This window comes from Neolamprologus multifasciatus, chromosome 6 (assembly GCF_963576455.1).
Source record: "Neolamprologus multifasciatus chromosome 6, fNeoMul1.2, whole genome shotgun sequence".
Classification (NCBI taxonomy): domain Eukaryota; kingdom Metazoa; phylum Chordata; class Actinopteri; order Cichliformes; family Cichlidae; genus Neolamprologus; species Neolamprologus multifasciatus.
This window is the reverse complement of record NC_140444.1, coordinates 23,471,166-23,490,792: the sequence shown is the minus strand read 5'-3', so window position 1 is coordinate 23,490,792 and position 19,627 is coordinate 23,471,166. Positions and strand designations below refer to the sequence as shown.

The window sequence follows — 19,627 nt, the reverse complement described above, 5'->3', positions numbered from 1 at the left end:
AACCCATCTCTCTCTTTGCTCTGGTCCTCTGATTCACTGTCAGCCCATTTTGCCGTCTCTTTCGGGACTTTTTCAGCTGTTTCATCAGGAATAACGAAGCCAGACAAAGTCCAGCTGGGCACCACCCAGTGTTTGTGGAATAAATCAAAGTTTTTGCTCTGTGTATTTTTTTCCTTCCTTCCGTTCTTTCTTTCTTTCTTTCTTTCTTTTTGCAATGGTTATTTGAACATAAGAACATAATCTTCCATTTATCCCACAAAGGACAAAAAAACTTCCCAGTGACTGAACTATTTACTCAGTGCAAGTTTATGTTATGCAGACTTACTCCAATTAATTATCCAAACCTTGTTTCCCACATTAAACTTGTCTGAAAATGGACTGAGGTCTTTTCAGATGTGTTTCTGGTAAAAGCATCTGTCTGGTAAATCAGTGCACGCTCAGGTGACAACAGAGGCTAAAATAGTATCACCTCCGCATATACAGTTACATCAGACAAGTCCAATACTTCCTCCCACTCCCCAGTTCAGTTGGTCGCCCATTGTCTCTGACAAAAGAACTTGACACTTTGAATTGGAGGCTGTGATGGATCGCTTTTGAGGTCAGAAGCCTTTACCAGTATTCTGGTTTCATCCCTGCCCAGCCAGGCTTCCAGCCTTCAATAGAAGCTTCCAGCTTGTGTGAAGACTAAAGTAGTATTAGGTGAGCTATTGTGTGCAAATGATTTTGATTGCTGGCAGCTATTTTTTTTTTTTTTGTTATTTTAAATTTTGTGTTTGATTTACATGCACGTGGTTCACATTGGAAAGTTATCATGTTTAACGCTATAATCAATGATCATGACCAAGCACCTCACATTATTTTATGCATGTAAAGTGCGCACAATAAGAGCAATACATCACCGAAATCACGACAATGAATCACTCCCTGAGTGAATTATTCACGTCTGCTCTACCTGCCTAAAACTGAAAGAAGCCATTGTACCAAGAAATACATTATCTAACCAACATGAATATAATTTATCCCCATGCAAGACTCGTAACAACAAAGGAGCCTCTATAATTCTTGCATCAGTAACCTTATCACCGTCGTCATCCCTTGCATCATGAGGGATGTCTTTCCCAGGGAGAAAACAATAGTTATCAGATTTTTTTTTAAATTCTACGAATGCTGGTTAACCCTAAACTGTTTTTTTCTCTCTCTTTAACATTTGGCGGGGCAGTTTTTAAATTTTAAGCACAGGTACAAATTTTTCCCCAGACAGATAAATTAATTATCCCTTTAAAGTAAAGCGTTCCACCTCACTTCCAAAAGAAAGCCCTTTTTCTCCTTCTTTTTTGGACTCGCTAAAGTGACTTTTTCCCTTCCCGTTTCCTTTGCGTGATCGCAGTAAAAAAGGGTTAAGTGCTCAGTTAAAATACACAGTGTATAATTTTATAGCTTTTTCCCAACGGAGCTCCTGGTGCCGGTGTCCAGACGACAATGCGAGAGCAGCAGCGCAGCGCACAGATCAGTTTCATTCTTTGTCAGTTGTGAATAGGGGCGGAGGAAGCAAACTCATTAGAATCCTATAAAAAGAAAGTATCCGAGATCATAAAACAGCCGGCTACAGGACTAAGCGCTCACTCGCAGCCAGACTGAGGCACAGTGGAGACCTCTTGTCAAGTTTCTGTCTGACCCTCAGAGCATCGGCATTTTAACAGTTTAGGTTCATACAAAAAATAATAATTTTTTTTTACTCGTGCACCTGGCTCCCCGTGTTTGTCTGTGTCGTTGCTTTTAAAATAATCTTCAATGGCAGTCCTTCTTTTAATTATTTGACCTTTTCAGGACCAGAAACTTGGCATCATCATCATCACCACCACTGTGTGTACTGCAGTCTGACAAGCGTGACGCATGGACACTGCCAGGGCGCACACGTCTCATTGAGAAACTTATTTTTCTTTTCTTTTCTTTTTTACTAAATTATTTTTTTCTTTTTTCATATATTTCAGTATTTTTTGAGGATGGTCGTCTCTGCTTGGAATAGATATTGTGTTGTAGTGTTTCTCGTCACTGCGCTCAGGACTGGGACATCCCAGGTATCAGAGGCGCGCCCGAAGGCGAATTCCATCAAACCCGGTCAGTTGGAAGAAATACCGACACCGGCAACCAACCGATCTGCAACAGTCACCAAGAAACACAACATCCAGGTAACTTCAGTTATTTCACTGTCTGAGAAAATATCAGCGGAGATGTCAGAGCACTTTTTTCCCTGTATTACTAAGAAGACAGTTTATGAAATGCAACAAAAACAATCGTAATAGCAATAACTTTTCTTCCACGAGTTCCCCTTTTCCAATTTATGATTGCTGAGTGGGAAACATTTTCCTTTGCACAATTAAAGGGTAAAATAGTAATATACACCTTCAGAAAGCTGCGTCATGTGTGGATCGTTATTGGAAATTGGGAGGATTGGACCCCTCATAAATCCTAATTGCCTTTCAAACCTGACGCCACAGTCGGGTGCAGCACACTTCCACAGTAAATCATTAATTCCGTCAGAAAAGTGAGAAAAAGTTAGCACTTGGGGTAATTTTCTGTCTGGATCCGCGTGTCATTAAAGCGGTCCAGGCGCTTGCTGGGATTATGAGATTCTGTGGGGCCACTCTTACCAACCACTTTATACCCACTCAAAGGGGTATCGATCCCCACTGTTTCAACAAAGTGGATTCCTGTAGAGAGTGCTTGTGAGAGCAAATATGAGATTAAAAAAAACTGTGAACATCTAGACCTGTGGATTGGCCAGGAAAATTCACAATCCAGCAAATAATTCCTGAGAGGTGGATGTTTAAATCAGCTTGGAAGGCAGGCGTGTATGTATAAAATAAGCATAGCAGACAGTGTGCGAGCAGTAGATGGCACTGCCACATCTCCAGGACACCCCTCCCTCCAGTGGTCTCACCTGCTTCGTTTGCATTTGGCCTGTACACCTTGCCTTTTTTGATCGTCTAGCATATCAGTGAAATGCTTAGTTTTGAAAAAGGAGGCATCGAGCTGAAACAGAAGAATTATGGAAAAGCTGTTGTGCCAGACCACAATTTTGAGCGCCTGCTTACTTCAATGCCTTTGCAATGGTTTGGAAGAGTGGACTGAGGGAAAACAATATGTGTGTGCAGAAACCACCACACTGTTACAAAAGTATAATGTCATGGTGTGGTGGGTCCAAACCAGGATGGCTAATATCGTTTATGAGGTTTTCCAGAGTGGTAAAGAAACAGCCGCAGCTCGGCCTTGGCGAAGACTTGTGGCTTGACGATGGTGAGCAAGCTGCACTGTCCTTCTGCCTCTCATCATGCAGTGGCTATCTGTAAATAGCTGTATTAAATAGTGGAATAAATCAAAGTCTGATTTGTGTTTCACTTTGTGTTTCAGTAAAAGTGTCCAGCACAATTAATTTAGAAGAGAACAACAGGATGCAGTTTTTGCAAGTTTTTTGGGGTAAATCTGCAATATCTGTACCTTAGATTGCACAATTATACACACACACACACACACACACACACACACAATCCATTATTGAGGCTTTTGCCATCCTATATTTCCATCTTTGAGGTGCCTCTCTACTTTCATATGTCAGTTTAGCGCTCGGGTGAAGATTGGGGAAAAGGGCATGTGTCGGCTCAACTTTTCTTTTGGCGTCAGTTTTAGGAGGAGACTTTGGCGCTGTTGTATTATGAATGCATTGTAATACTGCTGAGTTTGCCACAACTGGTGAGGGTAGTTAGCAAATTAGTGTTCGGGGATATATGAAATCCCCAGTTATGTGAAAGACAATCTGAACAATTTACCACTGTATCCATTTATATTTTAAAATGCAGTTTTTCTCCAGTACTTCACTTCACTTTTACATGGTTTAATACAGCTGTTTGGGGACCTGAAACTCACTCAAGGTTAACAATTATTCTGAAAATTACCAGGAATCTCCCCAAACGTTGGTTTTACATCACTTCATAGAAGATTACTGGAATACGACGAGTGGCTGTAGCAGGAAACCAGGGTGTAATTTAGTTTTGTACCCATCAGATGATGGATGTAAGAAATGTTGGTCAAAGCTTTTGGGTTAAAGGAAGCATTTGACAACGTAATGTGCTTTGATTTCCTGTAGCTGCTGACAAAGGTTGGTGATAAGGGTGACATTAATCACGCACAAACCAGGAAAGGCGTTAGGAATTCCTGTGTGTACAGATGGGGCAAACAGCTGAGTGTTTTCCTTTTGTCTCGTCCCTTACACGTCAGCCTGACTGGAGTAAAACCGACAAAGCCAAAACCTCCAAGACCTTGACAGCCAGTGTTCGTGGGTGGCACTCTGGGCTTCTTGGAAGGGAACCAACAGAAATGGATAGCACGGGCAGGCAGCGCTCACCACTGTAACCTCTGAACCCACAAGGGAACCAACACTCTGGCGGCATTCGTGCATAACGTGCCTGTAAAACAGCAGCCGGTCAGTCGGCCTTAACTAGTTGCTTTATTGAATTCACCAGAGGGTTTACTTTTAACAAGCAATCTCCTGAGATTCTCTCTATTAAAATGTAGCCTTTCTCCCCAAGCCAAAAATGATTGTTCAAGAATCCTAATGAGCTGAGAAAGAGAGAAAGAAAAGGTGTGACTGCTTATGTGTGTTTTAGTCTTCAGTTCTGCAGGTTTTCCAGCATGTGGGTCCCTCGGGTGCCATGAGGCCCTTGAGCCGGAACCATTAGGGTTCTTGTGTGCAGACCACCTTAACTGTAACTAGACTTGTTAATGAGAGAAGAGACCCTGTGCACCTCTTATTTCAAAGATTACACCTTTTAAAGCAGCATACCTCCCAGATTACCATCAAGCACTTTTTCCCTTTCCCTCGATAGCCTTTGAAGACACCGCTCGCGTACAGTGACTGTGAGCCTTGCTATGGGTGCAATGACTAAGATCAACTCAGAATGTATACTTAACTTAAGGAAGGCCTAGTTTTTAGAGACTCTGGATCCTACTGCTCAAAGGGATATGGTTATAAACACATGTGTTTTGAGTGATGAAAGAGGCCGAGTTGTGTCTGAGGACATGGTTTGTATGAGTGACTTGTGTGCAGTCTTCCCTATGTTATCTGATAGCGGCCGTCTGTGCTTTCAGGGCATATGAAGTTTGTTTATTCAGTGACATCGTTTGTTTGACTCTTTAAGGCCGCTGCCACTCATTAACACCATTCACTGCCTCAGGTTATGAGCTGGAGCTCTGAAGGAGCACAAAAAGCAAAGAGGGCGGATGCCTAAGACAGTGCTTTAGCTTTGCTGCAACTTTTTTTTTTTTTTTTTGTTCCAGGCAAAATAAGTGGAAGGAAATAATGCTAATTTCTTTGACTTAGTGTGTTTACAAACTGTAAAAGATGCTAAAAATGATTTGGGTAGCAGAGGGATGTTATAGTCAATAGTTACATGAAAAAGAGAGCCTTCACTAATGTCATGGTTCATAAAGGTGATCTTTGCCATTTGCAGCAGACTGCAGTTCTGCCTTACGTTTTATTAGTGTTTGCATTGGAGGTCAATATCACCGTTCCATTCAGCAGTGAGGTTTACAAGTGCTCCAAATGAAGCAATAAAATACATCATTTCTCCATGCCCTCATGTGCTGATGCTTCAATATATCTTACAAAATGTTCAAAATAGAAGAATTGAAGAATTCAATTCACTTCTTTTTTTTATATACGGTTTTTGGCAAGTTTGAGCTTCATCGTCCAGATCATAAGAATAAAAACACAAGTCTGGGGAAACAATTGTAGCCATTTTATTAAAAAAAACAAAACAAAAACAAACAAAAAACAAACCAACAAACCTGTCAGCTGATGTTGGCCCTTTATTTTGTTGGCCCATCCACCAACCCAACCTCTTGTCTGTTATTCTCTCACATTACCTTTGAGGGTTTTTTTTTTTTTTGCTTTTTTGTCAGTTGATCATAAAGAGCTGGAGTCTAAGGGCTTAAATTACCCTTCTGTTATGTTGTTCCACTGCTGCTTTCCAGCGTTCATACTGGTTCTTGGTTCTGCCTGGGTTTTAGACATAGAGGAGAGGAAACATTCTTGGTGTTATTTTTTTTTTATGCATTACCGGGCTCTTCCGTTGAATTATATCAGCACTTTGGAATGACTGTAGAGAGGTAAATAGGGGATCCAAAGACTGGCAGAGAGGGTTCAAAGCCCTGTATATCCTGCAGTAAATCCCTTGGAGATTGTTGCTCCCGCACATTTAAGGTTCCTCTTCAAAGCCGTGGAGCTTTACCAGCACGAGAGCAACACGAGACAGGGCCGGGGGCTTCCCTTATTGCCCTCCGTCTGTCTCTTCCTTTATCGTCTCACCAGCATGCCATGAGAGGCTGCACAGTACAGAGCGCTCAACCCACTTCCTATGCAGGATCCAAGGCTCTTCTTTTATGTTGCTATGCTGTCTAAGGAAAAATAAGGGAGCAACAGGGGAAAAAAAGAGATATGAGATTAATAAGATGTATCCCAAATGAAACCCTGTCCCTCAGATGTTGCAAAAGAGGCGTTTTAAAACATGACAAGATAAGGCAAGTTTATCAGCTGTGATTTAGGGGGCCGGCCTCGTATCATTGGGTTTCAAAGGATTGTCTTGCAGTTTGAGACATGATGGAAGAGGTGAGCCCCATTCCCACAGTGCCCTGTGTACTGTGATCGATGCAAACCTGCTAGCTCAGAAAGACAGATAGGTTTGAATGCAGGTAGTATGAAGTACTGCTGCACGTCTGGATCCATTTGTCTTCTTTAGATAACCAGAATTTTTTTCTTGTCAGGAGAGAAAAAGAAAACGTGAACTTCTGTTCAGTCCACATTTCCAGCAAATTCTTTTCTTGAGAGTCCACGGCAATGTCCGTATTTCTTTAAAAGTGGAGCTTGCAGAGAAACTGAACTCCACAGTTGAGCGGGAAAGTTTATTTGTCATTATAACAGCAGTAGTTTGTAAAAACCTGAGAGGAACAGTTTGGGCTTGTTTGTTTTGAGGAATCAATGCCGACTTAATGTGCGTTAAATAGAGAGGTGAAGCCAGGAGGTTATTAGTTTGGCTTAGTACAAAGACTGGGAGCTGGGAAAAGTCCATACTGTGTTTATTAATGAGCTTCAGAAGTGCTGGCAGGGCGGGTTTGTATCTTAGCAATCGATGAGGTGAAATTTTCAGCGTTTCCTCCTGCTTACGAACAAATATGACCTCTCCACATCCTGACAGCAGTTCTTAACCTTGTAGTAATTAAGAAATTTTGGGAATCCATAAAGCACCAAGGATTTGTTGCTTTCATCAGCAATGTTAATCATTTGCATTATGGGAATCTGTCATAATGATAGATGAGCGTTCAGCTGAATATTTCAGCTCATTTTTCTACGGCTATCATTGCATCCATGTGTTTCCATTCTGAGAAAGTCAGCATGGCAAACCTCCAGCAAGTCTAATCTTGTTCACTTTCTGAAGCTAAAGCACATGAGTAACAACTTTTAATGTGCTGAAATATTGATATTGTCGATAGCTGATTTAAACATGTGGTGTACATCGACGTCTGGAACGGCGCCCGCTCTTTTGGGGATGGTAGACCTCTCTGTACTGACCTTCATACCCCCAAAAGGAGTTCGTTATATTTACTGCGGCTGTAATGATTTTACTCTGATTTAAACCTCTTTTATGTTCACTCACATGTCGACTCTTCCATGTTTGTCAGTGGTACACCAAATAAATCAAATCTGTCAATGCAGTGCCAGGGAAATGTGGATGTTGTGTTGGCAGCGGAGCGCCACCAAAACATCGTGTGCTTATTTCTGTCTCCTGCAAACGTGATTAATAGTAGATTCCACTTGATCTTAGCTTTGGTGTTATGCGTGAATAGGTGTTCTGTTGTGCAAAGATGTGGTCCACTTCATATCTTAGCTTATCCTCCAAATTAAAGTGAATGGTTGGAAATAAAAGAATGATGTGCAGAAACACAGTGACCTGAACTTTCTTTTTCGTGTGTGTGTGTGTGTGCCCCCCCTCAGATGTGGATGTGAGCCTTTCCTGCAGCTGTTTAAAATGTCCCCCTGCGTTGATGAGTTCGGCTCAAATTTGTGACATTATTCCATTTGTCAGCAAAGTTCTTTGATTTGTGTTTCAATTTGCACCAAACTCCTTTGCTCCTGCTCCAAGTCTAATGACAATGGGACTTGCATGTGTATGGAATTATATCAAGACAGTTGTTCCAATAAAGAGAGTCTCATGTCGGTGTACACGAGCTTGGGTTTAATTGCACTTCTTACTGCTACGGATAGTTAGTTTTATGCCTTCTTTGTGTGGTCCCTTCATTAGGGAAAAGACGTAAAAGCTCTTGTGTACTTGGCTACATAATATTTCTCAGGCTTTTGGTGTAAAAACAAGAAATGCTAAAGCAAAAACAAAGGCAAATGAACTGTAAAGGAGCGTGATTGGCTACTGAAACGTAGCCCCATTAAGCCTGTGAGCAGTTAAGGAGAAACTGAAGTGGTTCGCCTTGGTTTGGTCATTTTAATAGCTGTATTGTTTTGCCACGGAAAAAAAAAAAAGAAACATCCAGTAATAGACGAGTTAATCCCTACAGCATATTTTCCCCTTAAACTTGGTATAGAAGGACCGCAGCCTGTAGTAATTGCACCCAAAACAAACAATCTACAAACAACAAACTGAACAATATGTTTCACCACATACCCCCACTGGTATCTAGCCATTTACTTGGATACTCTTGGGTTAATTTGCTAAGCTTTTGGGTCTTTTGGGCTACCCAGTAATTACAAAGAAAGTGAGCGGAATTTAGCTTTGGCTTGCAAAACAATAACACATGTTTTTAAACTTACTTTTCAGAAATATGAATTTGCTGTATTTCAATCAAAATCCAGCTAGAAATCAGAAAGTAGAATTAACAACTGGGGGAACCAGAGAAATAAGCGACACAAAGTGGGTAGGTGACATGTTAAACTAATCTCAACTCTGAGGTGACTAGCAATGGGAAATGCTGCTGATTAGCTCATGAGAGGGTGGAAAATATGCAAGAAGCTTACCTACCAACCAGACACTGGCATGTACATTAGCAACCAGCTGTAACACAGCGAATAAACACAACTCCTGGGCTTCAGTTCGCTCTTTCCTAGGTCCTGTATTTGGTCCAAACGAAACTTTGTTGAACAGCTTAAATCAATAATTTTGCAAAGTAATTGAAGACCCAGCTGCAGATTAGAAAGAACAGACCTACCACCTTTGCAGGGGTGGATCAGGTGTTCTTGTTATCAGGGGTTTCTGCAAAGACCCCTGGATGTAACGTGAAATTAATTTGGCTTGACTGTTTTAGCTTGCCACAGCCGTGACTTTTGGAAAGGTATAGGAAAGGTATCGCAATACTTTGAGCAAAAAACTATCAGCTTTTACGCTTTTAAACAGGTGCCATGTGCACCACAGCACTGTGTAGACATTCAGAGGGTGATGACATGTGGGAGACACAAAATCTTTACAAGAAAACATATGCCATGTTAAATTAAAAATACAGGGTGGAGATAACAGATTAGTTTACCATCTCAAGATGTTCCACTGGCCCAGTAAAAAGAGGCTTTTTCATGAGTTCGGATGCTGACAGGATCAGTGTTGCCAAGGGAACCGCATGTCCAATGGGTACTCTCTGACTCTGGCCTGATGTGTGCCTTTCTAAAGAAGAAAATAACAACCCTGCAGATGCAATTAAGGGAATTGTGTTTACACTGCAGCCATATGTGCATGTGCTTTATATTGCTTGATGTCACTTAGGCAAATACATCAAAGTCAAATATCAAAAGGCAGCATTTTCTGTTTATTTTTTCATAAAATGTGTTTTAAGGACTTGCGCGCACGTTTAATGTGCTTTTAACATAACTGAAGTAAGTGGGTGATTAACCTGCAACTGAACTGGCATCAGCATAGCTCAAACTGCATCAGGGAGCATTTCAATTTAACACATCGCCTCACCAATGGAAGTTATGTGAGGCATGGTTTTTAGATCGGGCTGTCCACAGCAATCATTCGAAATTCTGCTGCCAGGAAGTCATGCAACATAACAGGTTCTTTCATAAACTGGGTAGACAGATATTTGGACATAACATCTTCTCTCTCTATCCAGGTGTACCCTTGCAGCAATGACAAGGAGTGCAGCGTGGGCAGCTACTGCCACAGCCCTCAACAGGCTCCTTCTCGTTGCCTCACCTGTCGCAGGAGGAAGAAGCGCTGTCATCGAGATGCTATGTGCTGCCCCGGCAACCGCTGCAGTAACTGTACGAATACACACACACACACACACACACACACACACACACACACACACACACACACACACACACACACACACACACGTGCATGATTGTAGCACATTTCAGTTTCAATTACGTTATGACTGCGGGGCACTATCGTGAAAATTCGATTTCTGGTTTTATTCAAGTGTTCTTGAAAAAGTGGGTCTTAGTTATAGAGCCAATATATTGAAATAATGTTGAACACATGCTTTCAGACAGAACCCTGAACTATAGCTGAACTGTATTCAATTGAGGCCCAGAGGTTAGGAATCAGTGGTCACATGTTGTAGTGTGAATAGCGTGAATGTGTGCAGAGGCTGCGCTGAAACTGCTCTTTGTTTAAAATCAACATAGCTCACTAACACATATAGGAGTTCTTTGCATTATGCACTGAAAGCATCCATTTAAGAGACCTTTCACAGAGGCTAATGTGCTCAGCTTTAACAGTCTGTGCCATGTTTTCCTGAAAAACTAAGCAGCATTGGCGTTTTCGTTAACTATATATGTTTCTCCTGTTTTTACAGTCATTTGTGTCCCCATCTCTGAGAGCGTGATCTCGCCTCACATCTCACCGTTAGATGAACATATCAAGCTCTCCTCCAAAGACCACGGCTGGAAGGGTGGGAAGAATGGAAAGGGACAGGCCAAGCATTCTCTAAAAGGTGAGATCTGAGCAAAGCATGTCCAGTATGAACCGAGTGATATCAAGATATTATCCTTTATCATCATTGTTTTTCCTCTAATATTAGATTTGCTCTGTCCCTCTCCTATCCTGGTCTTGCTGAATTGTTTTCTTGTCAACTTTAAGAAACCCCTAAAGTACTCATGGGTATTGCAGTGCACCAAAATATGCCCCTCATTTCCCCTCTGCCCATGTGTCTGTGTCTCAAGCTAAGCGTGGAGATCCCAGAAGGAAAGAAAAAACACAATGCCTTTGCTGTTTCTGCACTTACTTAAGTCCATACAAACAGTCTCATTGATAGGACACCTTCCATGATACACCAGTTTTATCCACAAAATGCAACTTTGGCATAATTAAGGCAAATAACTCACAGTGACCTGTTCTTAGCATTCATGTCACGTGATTTAAGACAAGTAATGGATTATCAATATAGTAATCTGTTTAATAACACACTTATATTACTATACTATAAATACGCCCTCAAGGCTTCAATGCTAAAATGATCGTGGAAATAAGAGCACTACTTAAATCTGCCATAAATGAGGCCATTTGGTTTTACTTGTACTTGACTCACCCGCTCTCCTTACACATTATTACATTATAATAGGCTGGTGCAGGTTGCCACTTGAATAAACTCAACCCAGAAACTCAGTGATGTTAAACCAGTGGAAAACAGTCTGACTTAGCAGTCCATCACACTGATGGAATAATGGAATAACTAGTCAGCAAAGTGGGGTTTGTCAGGGAAACAGGATGACTGGATTGGATGATAATGCGGCTTCTGGTGAGCTGTGTCACAGGCCTGCAAGTAAAAGTGTTTCACGCAATTCTAGTGATTGTTGATCTATAAAGATTCAGTCAGGCAAGTGTGTTAGATATATACAGAGTTATGTGAAAAAAATTAGGACAGCCTATGAAAGAGGGTTTAAAGAAACATATTTAGACATATGGAAATTATTATTATATAGAATCAGTCAGCTGTTGATATTTTTTGTTTAATTAGCAAAACATGGCTGTTTTTTGCTGTTGACCTGCAATTTAAAAACAGTATTAAACATTGATATGTGAACATGCTTTTTTTTGGTTTATGTTTTTCCAAGTGCAAATATGCCAGTTTAATGCAAAGTTTGTATTTTATTGTTTGTCGGTTTATCACTGCTCATATATTTTTATTGCTTTCTTTCTCTAGGTCACGAGGGTGACCCGTGCTTGCGTTCTTCCGATTGCTCGGACGGCTACTGCTGCGCCCGCCATTTCTGGACAAAAATCTGCAAACCGGTGCTGAGGCAGGGAGAAGTATGCACCAAGCAGAGGAAGAAAGGCACTCACGGCTTGGAACTCTTCCAGCGCTGTGACTGTGCCAAGGGCCTCTCCTGCAAGGTGTGGAAAGACGCCACCTCTTCGTCCAAGTCCAGACTCCACATGTGCCAGAAGATCTGAAGCAGGAGGCAGCTGTTGTCGGCTTAAAGGCCTCCGTCTCCATGTGTGAGGGGATTTTTTTTTTTAAGGATGGGTTGTGGCGGTACTGAAAAGAAGGAAAAGACAGAGACTGACAAGAGACAGAACAGATGCGGCTTCAGGCTCGCTATTCTGCAAACGGAGGGCAAATGGGAATGCTTTAATGTGTTCTCTGTGAGTGGTCCATCCCTGCACCCCACACAACAATCACGCACCCTCACACAAACGCACACACACAAACACACACAAACACACTCACGGTTTTGAGAGATTAGTGAGCTTATAGGATGCTATCCCCTCCCAAAAGAAAAACCAACCTTTTACACATTCTTATGAATATCAGGGAACCACAGAGTTTGTCAGCTGATGCTGTGATAGGTGTGGACTTTTTGTAGATAGAAGCAACAGTCATAGCAGTCTTTCCTTAAACCTCCAGCTTATGATATTCGAAGCCGAAGGACTATTAACACAAAAGCCATATTTTTACTGAAGAGTACATGCTCTACCAAACTCTGAAGTCAGTTAGCTTTAAATAATGTTGCATGTGACACTCATAGGATCAGAATTTTGGCATGTTATACTGTCTGTTTGCCAACTTTAGTACTTATTTTAAGATCGAACCCAGCTTTTGCTACGCAAAGCATTTACAACCAGCAACAATGTCCAAAGAACAAATATACATTCGCTGATGTGTGTGTGTGCCTCTTACACCAAAGACACAAAGAACATTTGCTTTGGAATGATGAGTTTCGTCTGGGGCATTCGCTTGTTGCCCTATTTTTAGCCACAAGAAGAGAGATAAAGTATTGTATTCATTGTGGGAATCTTGTTTGATGTAGGATACAGCTGTAATCTATTGTGATACAACTGTGCGGGTTAAAACTGTTTGCACTGAGGTAGTCCTTTGCTGCAGACTTGGTGGTTTCAATACCGGAATGGTTCTGCTTTTCAAATCATACAAACGGGATTCAGGGATATGTTGGAGTCGCAATTTTTCCCTTTAGGAAGCCAGTAGAAATGGAGATGTGAGAGGATTGATTAGATTTACAAAAATGCTCCACAAATCTGATGTTTTTAAAGAGAACTGCAGTTAAAACGAATGGCTTGTTGATGGCACACAGCCCTCTTTAGTTTTCTGCTTTTAAAATATGACTGCATACTTTCTTTTGATGAAATATTGAGTTTTATGGTGTAATGGATGTGAAGCAATGCTTTTTCTCCCCTGGTGTCAGTGCTTTAGATAACCACTCATTACCTACAAATCAATATAACATTTGCCTCCTTTCGCTTTAAGACATTTTTTAGAGCATCAAGTACATATATTTTGTAACCATTAAAATACCAATAAGCTCTAATATTGTAAATAGACTGGAAGCAAAGCAAATGTATTTAAGAACCAATGTATATCATGTACATATAATAACAAAGGAATCCTAAAAGTTATAGCAAAATGATCTAGGTGAGAAGAGTAATGTCAGAAGAAACAAGCACAGTTGGATAGACTGAAATCGATAAAAGTTGTGGGTGTAGATAAGGGGCAAAGGCTTAGATAGAATGGACTGATATCACAAACTGAATGCATCAAAAGGATGGTTCCTAAAATAGGGAGCATCAAATTCCAAAATGTGTTGTGTAAATTGTGTGTAAATGGTTTCAAGATTTGCATCCAACGAAATGATGTTTCTGTGAATTCACTGCATTGATCTGTTTCATGTATTTACAAAGATGAATTAATAAAATAATGTATTTTGTATTCCTAGTACACGGGCCTTGTTTTTGCTTATCGCGTTGCTTCTTATGCTGAATTCTTACAATGACAACAGGAAATTAAACACCGTATAATGCATTTTGATAGCTAAAAAAAACCCTTTCCCCGAGGGGTTGGGACAGCCAACGGATATTTGATCTGGCAAAGATGCTGAATGCACTTCCTGACATGACTCTCCAATTTTTTCAGGCTTTGCCCCTGAAAATCTTACTTTAGATATTAAAGGTGTGGACATTATTTTATTTTTATAAATAAAAGCAAAGTTATATTTATTATTAAAAGTTATTTTACATTCGCTGTTGTTAAAATAATCTGTGTTAAATAAATGGTCTTTCAAATATCTTCATGCATAAACCTTTGAAATGTTTGCTTTGTTACACTGATAGCAATCTTTGGAGGGGGTGAGTTTTGGCATGTCGTTACCTCTTATATAATTTGAAACCAAACTATTACAAATGTAAACAAAAAAAATAAGTTTTAAGTCTTATCAATTTAATAGTGACTACCAACATATACCGAAAATAAAAACTAATCTAGGAAATTAAAAAAGGAAAATTATTTATTGGTGCAAAACGAGAACATAAAATAACGATAGCTGATAATCAAATGTACTTCATTAATTGATCTTTATTAATTGATCATCAGCAAGTTTGGGCACCTCTATGAATGCATATGTTTTGGCAGTTTGCTAGCTTGTAGCATTCAGAACAGCAAATACAATGTCATGGCTTTCTTAGGAGAGGAAATCCCAGCTGATGAGAAGTAGCTTTAATTCTTAGAGCATACTCCAGGAATTAAAGGCTGCGCTCCAGTAGTTTAAATGATATCTAACAGACTCCCACAGTAACACTGTAGGGAATCTTGGAGTCTTTCTTGACCAGGATATGCCCTTCAATGTACAAGTTAAAAATAATACGTAGGACTGCTTTCTTGCATTTGCCCAACATCTCTAAAATTAGAAATATCCTGTCTCAAAGTAACTCTGAAAAACTGGTTCACACATTTATTACTTATAAGCTGGACTATTGGAATACTGTTATCACTTTGTCCTAAATGCTGATACTGACCATTTGGATTTGTGAGACAGACACCCTCTCTATTTTCAAGATTAGTCTTAACACTTTCCTTTTTGATAAAGCATATAGTTCGGAGCTGGATTGGCCCCTAACTAAACATTCCCCTAATTATACTGCATTAGGTCTAGGCTGCTGGGGGTTTGCCATGATGCACAGAGTATTCCTTCTTCCTTTACCTGTTTTCACTCTGTATGTTTTATACACCACTTGATTTAATCAATAGTTATTATTAATTTCTGGCTGTCTTCCTCAGCATGTCTTTGTCCTGTCTTCTTCCCCTCACCCCGAACAGGTCACAGCAGATGGCTGCGTCTCCTTGAGCCTTGGTTCTGCCAGAGGTTTCATCCTGTTAAAAGGAAGTTTTTCCTTCCCACTGTCACCCAGTGTTTGCTCAAAGCGGGTCTTTTGATTGTTGGGGTTTTCTCTGTATTATATTAGGTTTTTTTTTTTTTTTTTTTTTTTTTTTTTAACCTTACAAAGGGATTTGAGATGATTGCCTTTGTGATTTGGTGCTATATAAATAAACTTGAATTGTATGTAAATAAATTGAATTGAAAGGTCAGACCTATTCAATACCATCTATACATCCATCCGTTAAAAACAATAAAAAGATCTAGAATGGGTTGGCGGCAAGAATTCTCTTCTCCCCAAAAGTAATGTAGCAGAACAACATTTCTGTTTGCAATAGTTGCTTCTGACCAAACCACAAGACTTCTGGAACAATATGCTGTGGGCGAACAAAACCAAAGTTGAGATGTTTGACCATAATGCACAGCGCCATGTTTGGTAAAAGCAAAACAAAGCATATCAGCACAAACACCTTATACCAACTGTCAACCATTGTGGTGGAGAGGTCATAATTTGGGCTTGTTTTGTAGCCACAAGATCTGGGCACCTTGCAGTCATTGTCTTGATCATGAGCTCTTCTGTATTCAAAAGGTTTCTAGAGTCAAATGTGAGGCCATTTGATATCTAAAGCTTGGTTGAATTAAGGCTGTGCAACAGGACAGCGATCCAAATCACAGCAGCAAATCTATAACAGAATGGCTGAAAAACAAAGAATCAAGGTGTTGCAATGACCTGGTCAAAGTCAAAACCACAGTCTGAGTGAAATGAATGAATAAATAAATGCCCACAAACCTCAGTGAAGTGAAGCAATGTTATAAAATGAAGAATTGGTCAAAATTCCTCCATAACAAAGTGAACGACTGATAAACTTATTGAACATAAAGGTGGTTCTAAAAACTATTGTATGACAGGGTGTACTTACTTTCTGACATGATGGGATAGCGCGTTAGGAAAACTTTCTGTGAACGTGCTATGAAAGTGACTACAGTTGTCTTTTATGAGTAAAACCTGTCCTGTACAAGCACCACGGTGCGTTTTTTCAGAAGTACAAATAAGACTTCATAAAAGCCATTATAGGCTGATGCTTTGCAGATGTTAACTTTAGACAAAAGTCTTTGATATGCTCAAAGAAATACAGTAAAAATGTGCAGCATATGTTTGATTACATCAAGCCAACATCTTTATAGCATGTTCTGTGTACACAAGGGTTAAAAAAGAGATATAGAAAATAATACTGACATTTCTAGATGTGATCACTGTTTTTACCACTTCAAAGTGCCAACATGTGATGAAAGCTCTTTAAGAGGCTACTTTGAAACAATACTCACAATTTCAAGAACATAATTGTACAATCCTTTTTGAGCGTTCCCAAGCAACATGTTTTTTCCATCATCTCTAACAGGAGATGTAGACTTTGCAAAACTTCAAATGCAGCAGCATCATTTTGGAGCTATTGTTCTTTTCCGTATGCCTCATTTAGTCTAAAATGCACTTCTACTTACTAGCCAAGGGACTTTTTTCATTTTTCAAAATGACTTACAAAAATGTTAAAAAGCTTGATGTCAGAGGTGTTGAAAACTGTCTTAACAATAATCCCATGCAAACTAGTTGGAGGGTTTTGTTCAAGTTGTTACAGACAGTTTGAACCAGATGTTAGGTTCACGTGGCCCTATGAATGTAGTGCTGCAATATATCAACTACAATATTATTTGTGATTTACAAGTGTTGTGCAGTAAATTTCCCAGTACTACTGTCAGTATCCATTTACACTAAAATGCAGTCCTCAATCCAAGATAAACGCTTCTTCTCATATTTATTCAGTAAAAATTCATAAACATCTGGTCTGTGTGCGTAATTGTAAATTAGCTGCTGAACTTGATTAGTCTTCTTTGAAAATTAATAAATAATATTCAGCCATGTACAGTTTTTCCCTCAGTCATTAGCTGTGGAAACATTTGGGAGTGACCAGTTATGTAAATGTGTTAACCAGATGTTCACTATGCATATTTCTTTGAAGTAAAAAAAAAGTGTAGAATCTCAAAGGTATACTTGCTGTCTTCTTCTGCTGTTATAACTTTTAGTATTATTCTTATAATAACAATAAAAATTATGAAAACTTTAGCTTAAAAAAAATGAAAAACTTTTCCATAATATGTGCCCATTTTTATGGATATTTGACTACATTTTTCAATTTAAGGTGGTAACAGACACCGCAAATCATTTTCTCACATTCCTTGAAAGTAAAAAGTAGCAGCGCATTCAGCACCAACCCTGTGCATCGCCCTTTCCAAAGGTTGTGCTTTCAATATAGCAAGTGTCCAGTCCCTTTTTTCCACATGTGCTTTTGATGGAATGTAATAACTCAGCTCTACCTTTGTCTTTGTTTGGATAAGGTTTCTGTTTGCTGAAATACTGGATACATTTTTTGAAAACATAAACAGCAAAGAAAATCTCTACAGACCCTGGAAAGGGTAGATTCAGGGTGACTTGAGACTTCAAATCTCCATGGAAAGAAGAGGTAGATGCAAAACGAAAGCTCTTTTCTCCAGTTCCAGGCCACCCACATGCTCTGGAGTCTCCAAAAACCTGCTAATGAGAGAGTGACTGTCACTGGGTCTGCACTTTCCAGTGTGTGTCAGCAAAAATTACAAATGAAGGCGTTTACGCAGACAGGTTTGACTACCCATAAGGTTGGCAGCTAGAAAAAATATGCTAAATGATTCAGTGGAAGGCTTTGATTTTGTGCCCGTGTTTGCACCATGTAAATCACAAATGTAATTTGGGTTGGTATGGCTCATATCATTCTCTGAGGCAGAGAAATAAAGTCTTCTCAAGCAAGCAGACCTCATGACTTGATCACACAGTCTTCTGCATCACACTTACATGGAGCTGAAAAAAAAATGACAATGCTCCAGTGATTTTTATTTGTCTCTTTTGTCTCTGTCTTGGTCTTTTATCATTTGCATATCCTCACCATGAAAACAAATATGTTGTCAGCTAAGGGAAAGCCAGAAAATCATGGTGAAAAATTCCCAGAAAACCAGGTTGAACCACTAAAAAACCCTTTGTGTCAATGGGTCTTATTGTGAGTTTTTCTTTTATTCCAGTCTGCATGAGACCAGAAGTTAAGGAATTAACTTAAATCCTGCAATTAGAAGTTGATTAATAGTATGCAGGGAATAGTAGGCAGCATATGCAGTGAAATACATTTTAGACACACTCCATCTGAATGCAAAAGCGGTGGTGGTACAGGTTGCATTAATGAGATAGCCACATCTGTATTCCAGTGGTGGAAGAAAATCTGTGATCCTGAGTTGAGTAAAAGCACAATAATCTGAGCAGAAAGTGTTACATTAGTGCACTTAAAGTAGGAAAGGTGTTACTTGTTACTCTGAAATAATGTTGTCCTTCTGGGATGTATCACTCACATTCACTTTATTTATGTCAGTAGTGGTGTGAAGATGATTTACTGTTGTAGGTGGAGGAGGTGGTGGGGTAAGTTTTCACTACTTTATGCAGTTGGTTAGTTTAGTCCACTGGTTGCCAACTTAACATTTGCTACTGTTCCAGAAAGGCCACAAGATAAATATGACAGGTCATGAAATGTTGAGTTACGATGAAATGCATTTACTTTTTGGTGATATAACACTCACAGTACTTGAGCAAATTAGGATAGTTACTTTGTAGTTTTTTCTAGCATGGATAACTGGATTCCCTTAAAGCTCACACTGTGTTTTGGGTCATGACCTGCTATTTTTTTTAAGAGAGTGGATACTAAGGACTGCTACAAATGCACACATGCAGCCATGTGTGCACACAGCCAGCACTAAATCAGACGTATTGTAATATCTAAGCCTGGAGGCTGATTATTGTGTTCTTATCTTCTTAAATCTGCAGTCTGTGGCCACTGAAGCGATCGTTTGAACTGGCAAAATTTCTATTTTGACATAATAGCAAGGTTC

The 19,627-nt window shown here is 39.8% G+C and overlaps 1 protein-coding gene across 1 annotated transcript; it reads left to right on the top strand.

Annotated features, from left to right (window-relative positions):
* The first annotated feature begins 1,551 nt into the window (after positions 1–1,551).
* dkk2 (dickkopf WNT signaling pathway inhibitor 2) lies at positions 1,552–14,226 on the top strand. Its single transcript, XM_085163699.1, has 4 exons — positions 1,552–2,189; positions 10,165–10,315; positions 10,858–10,995; positions 12,205–14,226. Exons 1-4 carry the CDS (start codon positions 2,004–2,006, stop codon positions 12,453–12,455), a joined length of 726 nt encoding a protein of 241 aa, XP_085019825.1. The 5' UTR covers positions 1,552–2,003; the 3' UTR covers positions 12,456–14,226.
* Positions 14,227–19,627: the final 5,401 nt, after the last annotated feature.